Source organism: Triturus cristatus, chromosome 9 (genome assembly GCF_964204655.1).
Source record: "Triturus cristatus chromosome 9, aTriCri1.1, whole genome shotgun sequence".
Taxonomy (NCBI): Eukaryota; Metazoa; Chordata; class Amphibia; order Caudata; family Salamandridae; genus Triturus; species Triturus cristatus.
Genome location: NC_140592.1, coordinates 662,306,188 through 662,319,347, shown reverse-complemented (window position 1 = coordinate 662,319,347; position 13,160 = coordinate 662,306,188). Strand labels below are relative to the sequence as shown.

The window sequence follows — 13,160 nt, the reverse complement described above, 5'->3', positions numbered from 1 at the left end:
TGGTCGTGGCGGTGTCATCGGTTGTGATCGGTGTCCAATTGGAGATGGTGGGCTGCCGGTGCCTCTGGGGGGCGGGGGGCTGGCTGTGGCGTCTTGTGGGTGGTCGATGAAGTTGTCGTAGAGTGTTTTGATCTTGAGGTGGATGTAGGTTCCAAGTTTGTCGCAGAGGCCTTGGGACGGGGTGATGTCTGTGGCTTCGCTGCGTGGGTTGGTGAATTCCTGAATGACACTGAAGAGTTCCTTGGAGTTGGTGAGGATTTTGTTGTGGATGAAGTTCCTCTTGATGGTTCTGATTTGGTTGTGGTAGTCCGTCATGGCATCCTTGTAGGTGGAGTAGTTTTCTGGTGTCTTGGTGTTCCTCCAGTTCTTCTCCAGGCGTTTGCAGGTGCGCATGGCTTCTTGGAAATCGGCGGTGAACCAGGTGGCTTTCCTGGGGCGCTGGTTGCTGGTATCTACTACCTCTATTATCTCAAGAAGCAAAAATAAAGAAGTAGTCTATTAGTGAGAAGGAACAATACAAGGTGGACTAATGTATTCGTTGTTTCCTAATTGAATCATATGCCACAAGTTCAAGTCACTAAACCCTAGTGGGACCACCCAGATGTTTTGGTGGTGTTTTTGATTGGCAGAGGGGAGGAGGTGGGGGGGATTCAGCCCTGCCCTGAGGCTAATTCCTTTGTGTCCATTTCGTGGGCCATTACTGATTTGAAACCATTCCCCCACCACTGTCATCCCAGGTGGTGACGTTGTCAGTAATTCTGCTACAGGTTAAAAAAATTAGCACAGATGGTGCATAGAGGCTAATTACGGTGCATACGTCAAGCAACCCGGTGAACATCACAAAACTCCTCAACCTATCATTGTGTACTTCCTTGACTGTCATTAGAAAGGATCTATAGTGCATACCCCACTGGATTCCTTTGTGTAGCTGGAGAGGCAGACTCTGGTGTTCTCATGATGACCGAAGGAAATCACAGTTTATTACCAGTAGGTGGGTTTCTTATACTAGGCGTACCTCTGTGAACTGCCCCTCTTAATTACATTATTAAGGACATTCACATTCCAAGATACTAATCTAAATTCCCCAGATTTCCTATTCTATGTTGATGCAAGTGTGCAGTAGGCTTGCCATGTGGTCTGTGTGCATCCTCTGTGTGCTGCAGTGAACTTGGTAACTGTGTGAAGAAAACAAATACCCTACCCTCAAATACCACGAACCCACACTCTGGACCCTGTCACTCATATATACTCTATTAATAGTATTACATAGCTGGGTTAATTCCTGTGGCACTTTGTCAGTAACATTTCCATGAATACTGATACCAATGCAAAATTATAAATATTTCGCCCAGTGGACATTTATAGATAACCTTTAAGATCTGACTTTGCAAGCAGGCCGAAAAACACAGCAAGGGGTGCCCCCACTTAGCAATGGTTTTAAGCGTAAACATAGTAAATAAAATGTGTTACAATTCTTTGAGTCACTGCATTTGATAAGCCATCTTAAACATTCAGATTGTAAATTGCCTGGGGTCTTCCTCCCTGCTGTCACTGATTCACACGGACTCCACTCCTCTCTCTTTTGTGCTTTCACACGTAGTTTTCCTTTAGCAGCAGCGTGTCTTATCCGCCAGTCTTTAAGAGAGGGCATACTCATCAAACCTCAGCCGGCAGGCAGAGGTATTGGGTTCTGATCTAATTTTGATACTTTTCCTCTTTTCAATCCATTTACAAGAACCTTCAGGTCAAAGTAGTATGACTTGCCCTGGTGCATTATCTTTTATTTTGACATATATAGCAACATACTAGTAATTTGCATTGCTCTGACTTGTTGCCTAACCACCGGAAATATTTGTGCAGCTGATAAACCTGTGATATGTAGTCAGGGAATACCATGATTCTTGAGGATTAGAGCCTGAAAATGTAATTTGTGGCATGGTGCTTTAAGAATTGCATCTTTGTCTAGACAGTTCAGTAATTAAGCAAATTGAGGGGAGGGGGGAGCCCGGTGTAGGTTTGTGTCAAAGCTCTATCGGCCCTTTCAATCACAAATCTTAAATATAGTTGCTCCACCTGTATCCAAGTTTTAAGCCATTTAGTGAGGAACTGTTCTAGTCATGGACTATTGAGACCCTTTGGGATACCAAAAACTCTGAGATTATATCTACGGGACTTCCTTCTGTATCTTCAGCTCACTTTTTAAGTAGTGTGGCAGTTACTCATAAACGTAAAAGTTCAAGGTAATCTTCGACCCAGAGAGATTATTTTAAAAACAAGCAATGATGGAGGTGTGTGAATACACACTGAGCTGTGTGGCTCCAGTGTAGTTATGCAGTAAACAGAATGCCTGCAGTCTAGATATTCACTGAACAAAGTGTCTGCACAGTACATGATTAGGATGAATAGTTTGCCTTATCTGACTGTGAACCCTAAGCATTAGTAACACTGTGCATTATGACTAGTTTAAGAACTGAGCAGTTTATATGTAATAGACTGTCAAATGGAACTCGAAGTAAAGTAAAATGCGTGTTTTCAAGTGATGCAAGTATGGTGCAGATCCAGCAACATTATCTGTGTGGTGGTATTTAAAATATGAAACATAAGGAACTCGAGTCTGTACTTTTAATTATCAATGTAAAGCCGCTCAATATAGATTTTGCTACTGATAGCTGGATCACAACTGGAAACTGAGATCTAGCTCTACACTTCATATGATACATAGGCACAACGGGTGTGTGGGAGCAGCTTGTTACAAGTGTGCCGGCAATCATCTTACCTTCTTCAGGGACTAGATTGCAGTGATCTTTATAATGTGGCTTCTTTTTTCTCCTCTTTGCTTCAATACCATGTGGATCTAAGGTGGAAGAGAAAAAAGAATTAGTACACATTTGACACAGGCAGTATGCTTTAAGGTTGCTACTTGAAAAAAGATTGCATTGTGATCTTATTGATAAGACAGAAATTAAGTCAGTGTGATGCAGGGCTAGGATTAGGAAGACACAAATATGAATGAATGACTTTTATATAGAGCATAGTTACTCGGAGAGTGTCCTGGAGCTTGGCACAAGAATACAGGTGAGGAGGGGCAGAGTTCCCAAATGTCCCAGAGTCCTTAAACTTAGATAGATATGTCTTCAGAGCCTTCTTGAAGCTTGCGTCCTCAGGTATTAATCTCAGTGGATCAGGCAGCTGGTTTCACATGCATACTGCTCTGACCATGAAGGAGGACCCCCCCCTCCGGTGTTTTTTTAAACGAGGGATTGTTAACAGGCCGGCGCTACTGGAGTGTAGCAGTCATCCTGGTCTGTAGTCCTTGATTCTCTCATTTAAGTAAGAGGGACCCCTGTTGAAGCGGGCTTGGTGGGCCAGGGTCAGTGTTTGAAACTTTATGCACTTGCCCACCCAAAACTAATGAAACATCTCACGGAATTGAGATACTGAGGCATTTTTAGGTAGCCTATAGTATAGATGAGATTCACTGCCATGTTCTGTATCACTTGTAGATGCTGGACTAAGTAGTCAGGAAGACCCAGATACAGAGTGTTGATATAATCCAATTGAGACAAGATCAGTGCCCTGACCACTGTGACTTCACTGGGCCAAGCTCCAGTCCACCTGAAAAAAGGGTTCAACCCAAACAACAGGATCTCAGTTTTGTCTGGGTTGCATTGTGGTTTATTAGACTGGAGCCAGGTCATCAGTGCCTTCATAAAGAGGGGTCAAAAGACTTTTTTGCGCACACTGAATCCCCTTTATAAGAGAGCAAGAGCTGCGGATCATCCACATACGATACGATCTTGATGGCAAAAGATTCGACCAGGCGGGCTATTGGGGTCATATAAATATTAAAAAGGGTGGGGCTCAGAAAGGATCCCTGGGGAACACCCCATTTCAATGATTTGGCTCTGGAAGAGCAGAGCTTCATCCAGACAACCTGTTTTCAGTTCTCCAAAAAATGAGCTCAGCCAGCCAAGGGCTGACCCAGACACTCCTAGATGTTCTAGCCCTTGTAATAGAATGCTGTAGTCCACCATGTCGAATGCTGCTGACAGGTCCACCAGTGCTACATTGAGGCCAGAATCCAGACTAGTCTTGATGAATTCAGGGAACTTATGGAGCGTTGTTTCTGTACTGTGATGGGCTCTGAAGCTGGATTGGAATGGGTGTGGGATTTTTTTTTTTTTTTTTTGAAACCGTTTATTGCAGTTCGTAAGAGTTACAGGTATGGGCCTACAACCATCCGGCCGGCCGCTAGAATGACAAAAACATATTGCACACATACAGTAAAAGTCTCTAGGCAGTGCAGAGCAGTGAAACAGGAGTAATCAATGGTGCAGGCCACACAGCTCCAAGCCCACAGTACGGTTCCCTTTTCTTAAAACAAAACAACACCAAAAAACCACACCCGCAAGGCAACCCGCGATCCAAAATAACAGCACGTGCTCCATAAGTGGGGGATCCAAACCAGCAGCAGAACTCTGGAGAGGGGAATGGGAATAGATCAGGGACTGGGGGACCGCGCGCCCGCGGGGGGGGTGTGGGATTATTATCTATCAAAAAGGTAGTGAGCTGACGACTCACCACCTTATCCAGAACTTCTGCTGCTGCTGGCAATAAGGAGACTGGTCTGAAGTTTGCTGGTACTTCCAGGTCCGCATTAGCCTTCTTAAGAAGGCGGCCACATTCGCCCTCTTACAGGAATCAGGCGTGACACCTGAGTGGAACGATATGGAAAACAACTCCTGATAAATTGGGGTAATGTTGTTAGCTATGGTCTTCAGGATGTGAGGTGGACAGGAATCTTTCGGGGAACCTGATCTACAAAGTGTAAATATCACCCTCAATGTATCACTTGTAGGAGGGAGAAAGCAAGTTAGCTTGGTTTCAGATGAGGGTTCTGCTAAAACACCCAGGCTTGGTATCAGATCGAAATGCCGACTAAGACTCCCCAGATTGGCCTGGATTTTGGTGATCTTTTCCTCAAAGAATTCACTGAGTACATTACAAAGGACATGATTGTTATCCAGTTGTTATCCAGTGGTGTGGCCATCATTTTAGGGTCAAGGAAGCTGGAACGGATTTTAAAGATCTCCTTCGCATTATTATCCGCCTCTATGATCTGATGGGTATAAAAGGAGCAGCAGGCTCGTTTTAAGTTATTATGATAGACACTGAGGGCCACTTTGTAGCATGTTTTGTCTGCTTCCTGATAGTGTCGCCACCAGGCTCCCTCCAGCCTTTTACAAGAGGCTATTTCCAGGGCTAAGTCCTGGGTAAACCAGTGAGCTGAACAGGCCATCATTCCTTTCTGTGGGGCCCTCATGGATGGGTGCCACTGCATCAGTGGCCACAGGAGCCAGGAGCTGATAGTCGTCCTCAGTGACCCTGCCCGTGCATACTGTTTGGCACCGGGAGAGATATCGAAGCCAAGGGCTTCTGCGCCTTTCAGTTCTTCAGCGTTACAATGAATGGAGTGACCCAGTATACAGCAGAACCTGGGAAATCAAGTGGTATGAGCAACAATTGGTTCTGTAGGGTATTTAATTCTAGTCAGATTATGTACTTAATCTATTCAGTACAGCCACCTCTTTGGCTAATTATCAACACACAAATAATACATCACTGACGCCAAAGACTTTTAAGGAAACAGGGAAGGTATATTCATTTTCATATACCATCAATGCTTACTATAGCTTAAAGGCCATTGGATTTATATACACATTGAATGAACAAAAAACACAAGTACACAATATACAATAAGTGCAAGGTGTCACAAATGTATACTCATTAAAAACACAAGACATTACATATGTTACATAACAATACAAGACAAAGAGTTTCTTGCAATGGTGGTGTCCGTGAAAATGTATTAAGTGATTCAAGCCTACATCCTTTTGCTAAGATATGAGGGTCCGCTTGATCACATTATGGAGCAACAGTAATTATAGTTGACATTTCGGCTCAGTTAAATCATGTCCTCATATTAGGCATCACAGCGTGTCTTCATCAGGACAAAAGAATATGAAAAGATGGCCTTAAGTGTAGGCTCCTGTTTTGACTCCAAAGTAAGTTTCCTTGTTTTTTGAAAAAATATATATATGGCCTCTCCGAAGTAGGGGCTTTATACAGAAATGCCTAGGGACAAACTAGCTAGTTCACGTCCGAAGGACTAAGACTTCACTGAACCGCGGTCCCATACAATTATAATTTTGTGCATTTGAGCATCCTTTGCGGATCTCAGGGCTTTCAGGATTTTTGACGCTGCCTATTGCACTAGGGCTACAAGGCGTCCTTCACAGGTACCTAGATAACCAATTTGGTGCCCAGGCATTCCTGTATATGGACCCTACTTCGGGGAGGCCACATATATATATATATATTTTTTTTTAAACAAGGAAACTTACTTTGGATTCAAAACACAAGCCTACATATAAGGCCATCTTTTCATATTATTTTGTCCTGATGATGAAGACCCGCAGTGATGCTTAATATAAGAACACAATTTTTAATTGGTCCCGAAACGTCGACAATAATTACTGTTGCTCCGTAATGTGATCAGGCAGACCCTAACATCTTAGCAAAAGGATGTAGGGTTGAATCACTTAAAACATTTTCGCGGACACCACCATTGCAAGAAACTCTTTGTCTAGTATTGTTATGTAACATATGTAATGTCTTGTGTTTTTAATGTGTATATATTTGTGACAACTTGCACTTACTGTGTATTATGTACTTGTGTTTTTTGTTCATTTCATGAGTATATGAGTCCAATGGCATTTGAGCTATTGTAAGCATTGATGGTATAGGTAAATGAATATACCTTCCCTTTTTCCTAAACAGTCTTTGGGTGTCAGTGATGTATAATTTGTGTGTTGATAATTAGGCAAAGAGGTGGCTATACTGAATAGATTAAGTAAATAATCTGACTAGAATTACATACTCTACAGAATCAATTGTTGCTCCTTTCAGTTCTTCCAGCCTAAATGTCAGGTATTTAAAAGCCTTTCTGTATATGATGGGGATGACTCCCCATTTTTTTCCCATCCAATCGGCATGTACAGAAGTGAAGTTGTCACGAATGGCTAACTGTAGGGTGGGACAGGGGGCCTCATTCATCAATGTTTCTGTCAAGAAGAGAGCGTCCAAATCATTATCCACTAGCAGATTGTAAATGTATAAAGCAGGTTTGTGTAATAAACCGGTATTGATTAGGGCCACCTTAAACCTGCCCATGTTCATGGCTGGGCCTGACAGGCTTATATTCATCCTATTTAGAGGGTGAAACCCTATATTTACAGCGAGGATAAGAGATTGGGCCTCTGCATTCTAAGAGGAATGGGGAGCATGTTTTGGGGTTCCCTCCCCTCATACTTCTCAAATTGGACAACATGTACACAAGTCTGGGGTGGGCATCTGAGGCTACATGGGCATAATGCTTGCGCTGGCCGCGGTCGGGTCTTTCGGCGCACCACTGGCGCGTCCACGCTATGAGCATGTTGATATAGGAGGGAAGACTTCTCCTCCTCACTTTAGAGCCCAAGAGCACTAGAGGTAGTCATCTCAAAAATGGCATAGCTCTGTGACTTACACCTCCTTCTTATCTGTGGACTTCTACCTTCCTTGCACAGCTCTGCCTGGTAGCTGCTGCCCCCAAACTCCCTGCAGCTGACTGTCTTACTCTTTGGTCGTGGTTCGAGGTCCTCCTTCACTCTCAGGCTGTCAGGGCTCACTGAGTACGCACGCACGCACTGACTACAGCAGGGGAGGCGAAGGGGACCGGTAAACTACATTTCCCGTCGTCCTCCGGTGCCGTCACACGTGCGTGATGACGCGGCACGCAATAGACGTGCCGCCAGCTGAACACTATAATTCAAGATGGCGCCTTCCTGCAGACGCCGATTATTCAGCGGACGGCCGGAGGGTTTGAGTTGCGGTCGGGGTAAGGGTGCGACATCGCACCAACTCTTGTGCCTATTTCTGTCCAGTGCTCGCTTCCTCCCGTTGGAGAGATCCGCATTTTCCAGCGGTCTTATGCGGGAGGTCTTATTGCCTTGATTAGGTGTAGGAATTAACGCTGTGCATTTCTTGACGAACAATTATGTTCCTCCCGTTGGCGAGACACGCATTTTCCAGCTGTCTTATGCGGGAGGCCATTGTTGTACTGTTTGTGATTTGGGAAGTTAACGCTGTGCATTTCCTGGTACTCCATTAACCCCTTCTGTGCCACGCCCTTTCCCCCTCCTGTGCCGGGCGTTTCATTAGTGGGTGGAGTTCATGACGAGATAGTCTCGTCATGGGCACAGCGCGACCATGCTCCATGACGAGACTATCTCGTCATGGGCACAGAAGAGGTTAACGTTCCTCCCGTTGGCGAGACACGCACTTTCCAGCTGTCTCATGCGGGAGGCCATGTTTGCCTTATTTGAGTGGGATTCAGCACTGTATGTCGGAAGGCGCGTAGTGGTCCCGCTTTGAAGTAAGAGCGAGACCGCTCGAGCTCCTTAAAACGTTTACAAATACGAGCGAGGTTTGGAAAACCACAAAGTACCCCAGATCTTCGCTGCATACCAATACACACTTCAACCTTTGGCTTCTTGTTTTATGTTCCCATCTTTTTAGGGGAGATCAGTTGAGGGGGGTCCGGTAACAGCCAGCACGATTCATATGCAAAGGTAGGGATTACAGGGGCTGCATGTGATTGCTATTGCAGAGGGTGTCTTTTTACGTGCAGCAAGTGACATGTTACTAACCATGCTCCTTTCCTCATTAGAATGAGTGTGCAGTTACTTCGTCCTTCCCCTCACCTTTCGCCAAGCAGTGAGGCAGCAGTATTTTCCTTTACAGGTAGAAAGAGTTCCCTTCAGCATACCACTCTTCTGTTAACCCCTTGTTGAACCATTGAATTATGTTGTGATCTCGTTCTCTCTCTCTCTTTGTCTTTTCTTAGGTCTCCCTCTCCGCTGTTCCTACCCTTTCCTTCCCTCGCTCGACCATCCCACTAGTCCGAGGGGATTAATTCTATCCGGACTTGGGGCTGTCGAGAGGTGGACCCTTACTGACTTCGATCCAATCCTGAGGATATCTGGGGACCGTGACACAGGCTCCCGCCTACACCTCATCCCTGGTGGTCTAGTGGTAGAGGATCACTGCTCTGCTGTCCTCTTGTCTCTCTTTTCTGCCTTTCTCCGATTCCTTCTTGTCTTTTCAATTGTTCACTTTTTTGCACTTTTTGCACCTTTTTTGCCGCTTCTGCCCCTGCAATTCCCTGCGGCCCGCCCCCCTCCAGTGTCACTTTACCGCTCCCTGAATTTCCCGTTTCCTAGCTGTCCAGCCCCCGCACACTACTTAATGGAGCGCGGTGAAGGTGGAATCAAATGATCTTATCAGTGGACTGCTCCCTTCATTGCACAGCTCCGCTTGGTAGCTGCTGCCCGAGCTCCGTGCTGCTGACCGTCTGACCCTCTGGTCAGTGGTTTGAGGCCCTCCTCGACCCGCAGGCTGCCGCCTAGCCTCATCTCTGGTGGTCTAGTGTTAGAGCATCTCTGCTCTGCTGCTGGGCTGCCCTGTGACTCTTTTTTATGCTTTTCTCTGATTCTTTTCACCACTCCCAGCATTTCCAACCTACCAGCTGTCAAGAACCCCACACACTTCTTAATGGCGGCCGTGCCGAAGCAGCGCCAAAGGCAAGTCCGTCTGTGCCTGGACCGCACCAAGCGCTACGGACACTGGTTCTCGGACCCTCTCACGCTACGACGTCAGCACCCTCCATGCCCTCAACACCGGACGCCACTCCACCAGTAGCTGGGCATCGCCGATGGACACCCAAAGCCCGTTTTCCTACTGGAACGGTAGCTGAACCTTCGACTGCCGCCACACACCAGCCCAGTCCACCGCGCAACCGACAAACTCGGTACCTGGCCACCTCAACTGCATCTTGGCTCAACACTCGCTACCTCCACAAACACGCCGTGGAGATCTAGGACCTGCTTGACTCAGTCGACCCTAGCATACCTTCCTCACGGAAACCTGGATGAAATCCATCTCCACCCCAGACATCGCCACCGCCAACCCGGAAGGCTACAAGATCATCCACAAGGACCGCATCAACAAACCGGGGAGAGGGATCCAAATCGTACACAAAAGCACCCTCCTCCTCACCACCCACGCGGACTACCTCTCGGCCAACATGGAGCGCCTCCACTTCCAGACCAACCCTAACACCACCCTCCGTGGCACCCTCATCATTAGACCCCCCGGATCCCACCAACCCTTCTGTTAATCCATCATCGACTTCATCGCACACCACGCTCTCGCCTCCACAGGCTACACCCTCTCGATGACCTCAACTTTCACGTGGTCAACTCCAACAATAATAACACCTCATCCCTGTGAGAGAACCTCACCACCGTCTGACTCTAACAACTGCTTATATCCCCAACCCACTCAGCAGGACACACGCTCGACCCCAGCTTCTCTGCCAGTGATAACATCACCTTCAGCCACACCACCAAGCTCTAGTGGACCAACCACCGCTGCGTCCCCTTCGCCTTCACCAAACCCACCTTACACCACCACTTTCACCGCTACCCTTGCTGAAGCTGGAAAAAGATCACTGAAGAACAGCTCATAACCGCCCTCAGCAAAAACACTCCAGCGACATCCACAGACACCAACACCGTAACAAGCAACCTCCACTGATGGATCTCTGACTGCACCGTCACTCTGGCTCCCCTGAATAAAGCCACAAGCAAGCGACACTCCAAGAAATTCAGCTAGTTATCTCACACCCTTCATGAGCCCAAACCCACCTGTAGACGGCTCGAGAAGAGATGGAGGAGCAGCAAGACCCCGGAAGACCACTCAGTCTTCAAAACTGCCATTACCGCACACCACTGCCTCATCCGAACAACGAAAAAAGCGGCCCTACAAGACAGGAGCAATGCCAACGCGCTCAACAGCAAGAAACTTTTCACCGTGGTCAAAGAATTTGCCGGACCCAGCACAGACACAATAGACAACCCCCACACCCTCCCAAGACATTTGCAACAAACTCAGCACCTGCTTTCACCATAAGATCCAGGAGATCTACGACAGCTTCGATACCCAGGACCCTCCCACCCGCAACCACCACACCCTTTGATGCCGGACACCAAAAGACCCTACTCAGCTGGACCTCCCTCACGGTGGACGACACTCGAGATAATGAAGAGCTTCCAAGCTGGAACAACCTCGGACACCTGTCCACACATCTTCAACTGAGCAGGCACCACCATTCCCCCAAACTCTGCTTCACCATCAACTGCTCCATCAACCTTCCCAGAAGACTGGAATCACACAGAGATCAACCCCCTGCTGAAGAAACCCTCTGCCGACCCAATGGACCTTAAGAACTTCAGACCCATCTCTCTTCTCCCCTTTCCAGCCAAGGTCATCTAGAAGGCCGTCAGCGCCCAACTCTCTGAGTTCCACGAAGTGAACCACATCTTGGAACTCTTCCAATCCGGCTTCTGAAGCAACCACAGCAGCGACACAGCTCTCCTCACCACCACAGATGACGTGTACGTCCTCCTCAACAGAGGTAAAACTGCAGCCCTCATCCTCCTGGACCTCTCAGCCACCTTGGATACCGTCTCCCACCGCACCCTGTGCACAAGACGGCGGCATTTGCGACAAAGCCCTGGAATGGATCCGCTCCTTCCTCGCTGGCCGAACACAGAATGTCAGACCACTTCCGTCCCTCTTGAATCCCACAGAGATCAGCTGCGTTGTAGGTCAGGGCTCCTCCCTGAGCCCCATGCTTTGCAACATCTAAATGCCCCACTCACAGGCATCGCCAGGAACCATGGACTCAACATTGTCTCCTATGCCGACGACACCCAGCTGATTCTCTCCCTCACCAACAAACCCAAAGTTGCCAAGAACAACTTTCACAAAGGGATGAAGGCTGTCGCTGCCTGGATGAATAACAGCTGCCTCAAGCTCAACTCAGAAAAAACAGAAGTCCTCATCACGGGCTCCACCCCCTTTTATACTTCTTTGCCAACCTACGAGTGCTCATCCCCACCCCCTTATTCAAATCATTAGACACACTACTATTGGATTTTATCTGGGGATCTGGATGTTGTACTGTGAGCCTAACCAAATTACAACTAGAAACAGATAAAGGAGGTCTGAGGGTGCCTGATCTCCGTGCATATTGTTATGCGAGCCAGCTCCAATGGCTATCATATTGGTTGGCTGGGCGCAACCTGCACCAAATAGAATACATGATTCATGAGGTCCACCATGGAACTTTGCACACCCTGTTACTACCTCGAGCCATGAACCCCCCCGGGCACCCTGACGCTACTGCGCACGGTGCTCGTATACTGGAAAAAGACGTTACACTACACGCAACAGTGCTCCCCATACGCAGATAACATACCGCTACTGGTCATTCCCACACCTACTGGCCTAATTACAAAAAGTAACATTCTCAGCTGGTCTGAGGGCAGAGTCACCACAGTAGGGGCGCTGTTCCACAACGGAGCCTTAATTGACCAAGGGAACTTTTGTCAGGGCAAATGGGGTACCAGACAGCCTATATTTGGCACATGCTGCAATATTTTACTATGTCGAAAAACACTGGGCCCCAACCAGATAAGAACCCCCACCACACGAGTTAGTGCGGGCGATCTACTTAATGGGGGAAGGACGTCATCTCACGAAATGACTATATAAAGGCATTAGGGCACACGCAAGGAGTCCCCTCACCGAGCTATGCAACAAATGGTCTGGGAATCTATAGAAGGATCTAACCAATAAAGAATGGCTCGATATGTTAGAATACCCCAAATTCAAGTTCATCCAGTACATGATTTTACATAGGAGCTACCTCACCCCGCATCGCATGTTTCCGGATACGCAACATCATTGCCCTAGATGCAGGGAGACAGAAGCTGATATCATACATATGCTATGGTCCTGCCCTGCGCTCACTGAGTTTAAGCGGAACATCAAAATGGCGACAGGACTACCTACAAGGGAAACGGCCAGTGACCGGCGCTCAAAATCACAAAAAGTGCAACTAAGTTTCACTGACCTATCATTACTTCTAGCTAATCGCTCCATAACAATGCGATTGAAGTCAGCAAGGACCCCCAACAGTATACATGTGGCAT

General features: G+C 47.2%; 1 protein-coding gene across 14 annotated transcripts in view; it reads right to left on the bottom strand.

Annotated features, from left to right (window-relative positions):
• Positions 1–13,160, bottom strand: part of RELB (RELB proto-oncogene, NF-kB subunit) — a 621,320-nt gene that overhangs the window by 42,225 nt on the left and 565,935 nt on the right. For all 14 annotated transcript variants that reach the window (XM_085625727.1, XM_085625725.1, XM_085625732.1 and 11 more), the window contains one exon: positions 2,777–2,854. In XM_085625727.1, coding sequence (XP_085481853.1) covers positions 2,777–2,854 — 78 coding nt within the window. The remainder of the gene's footprint in view (positions 1–2,776; positions 2,855–13,160) is intronic.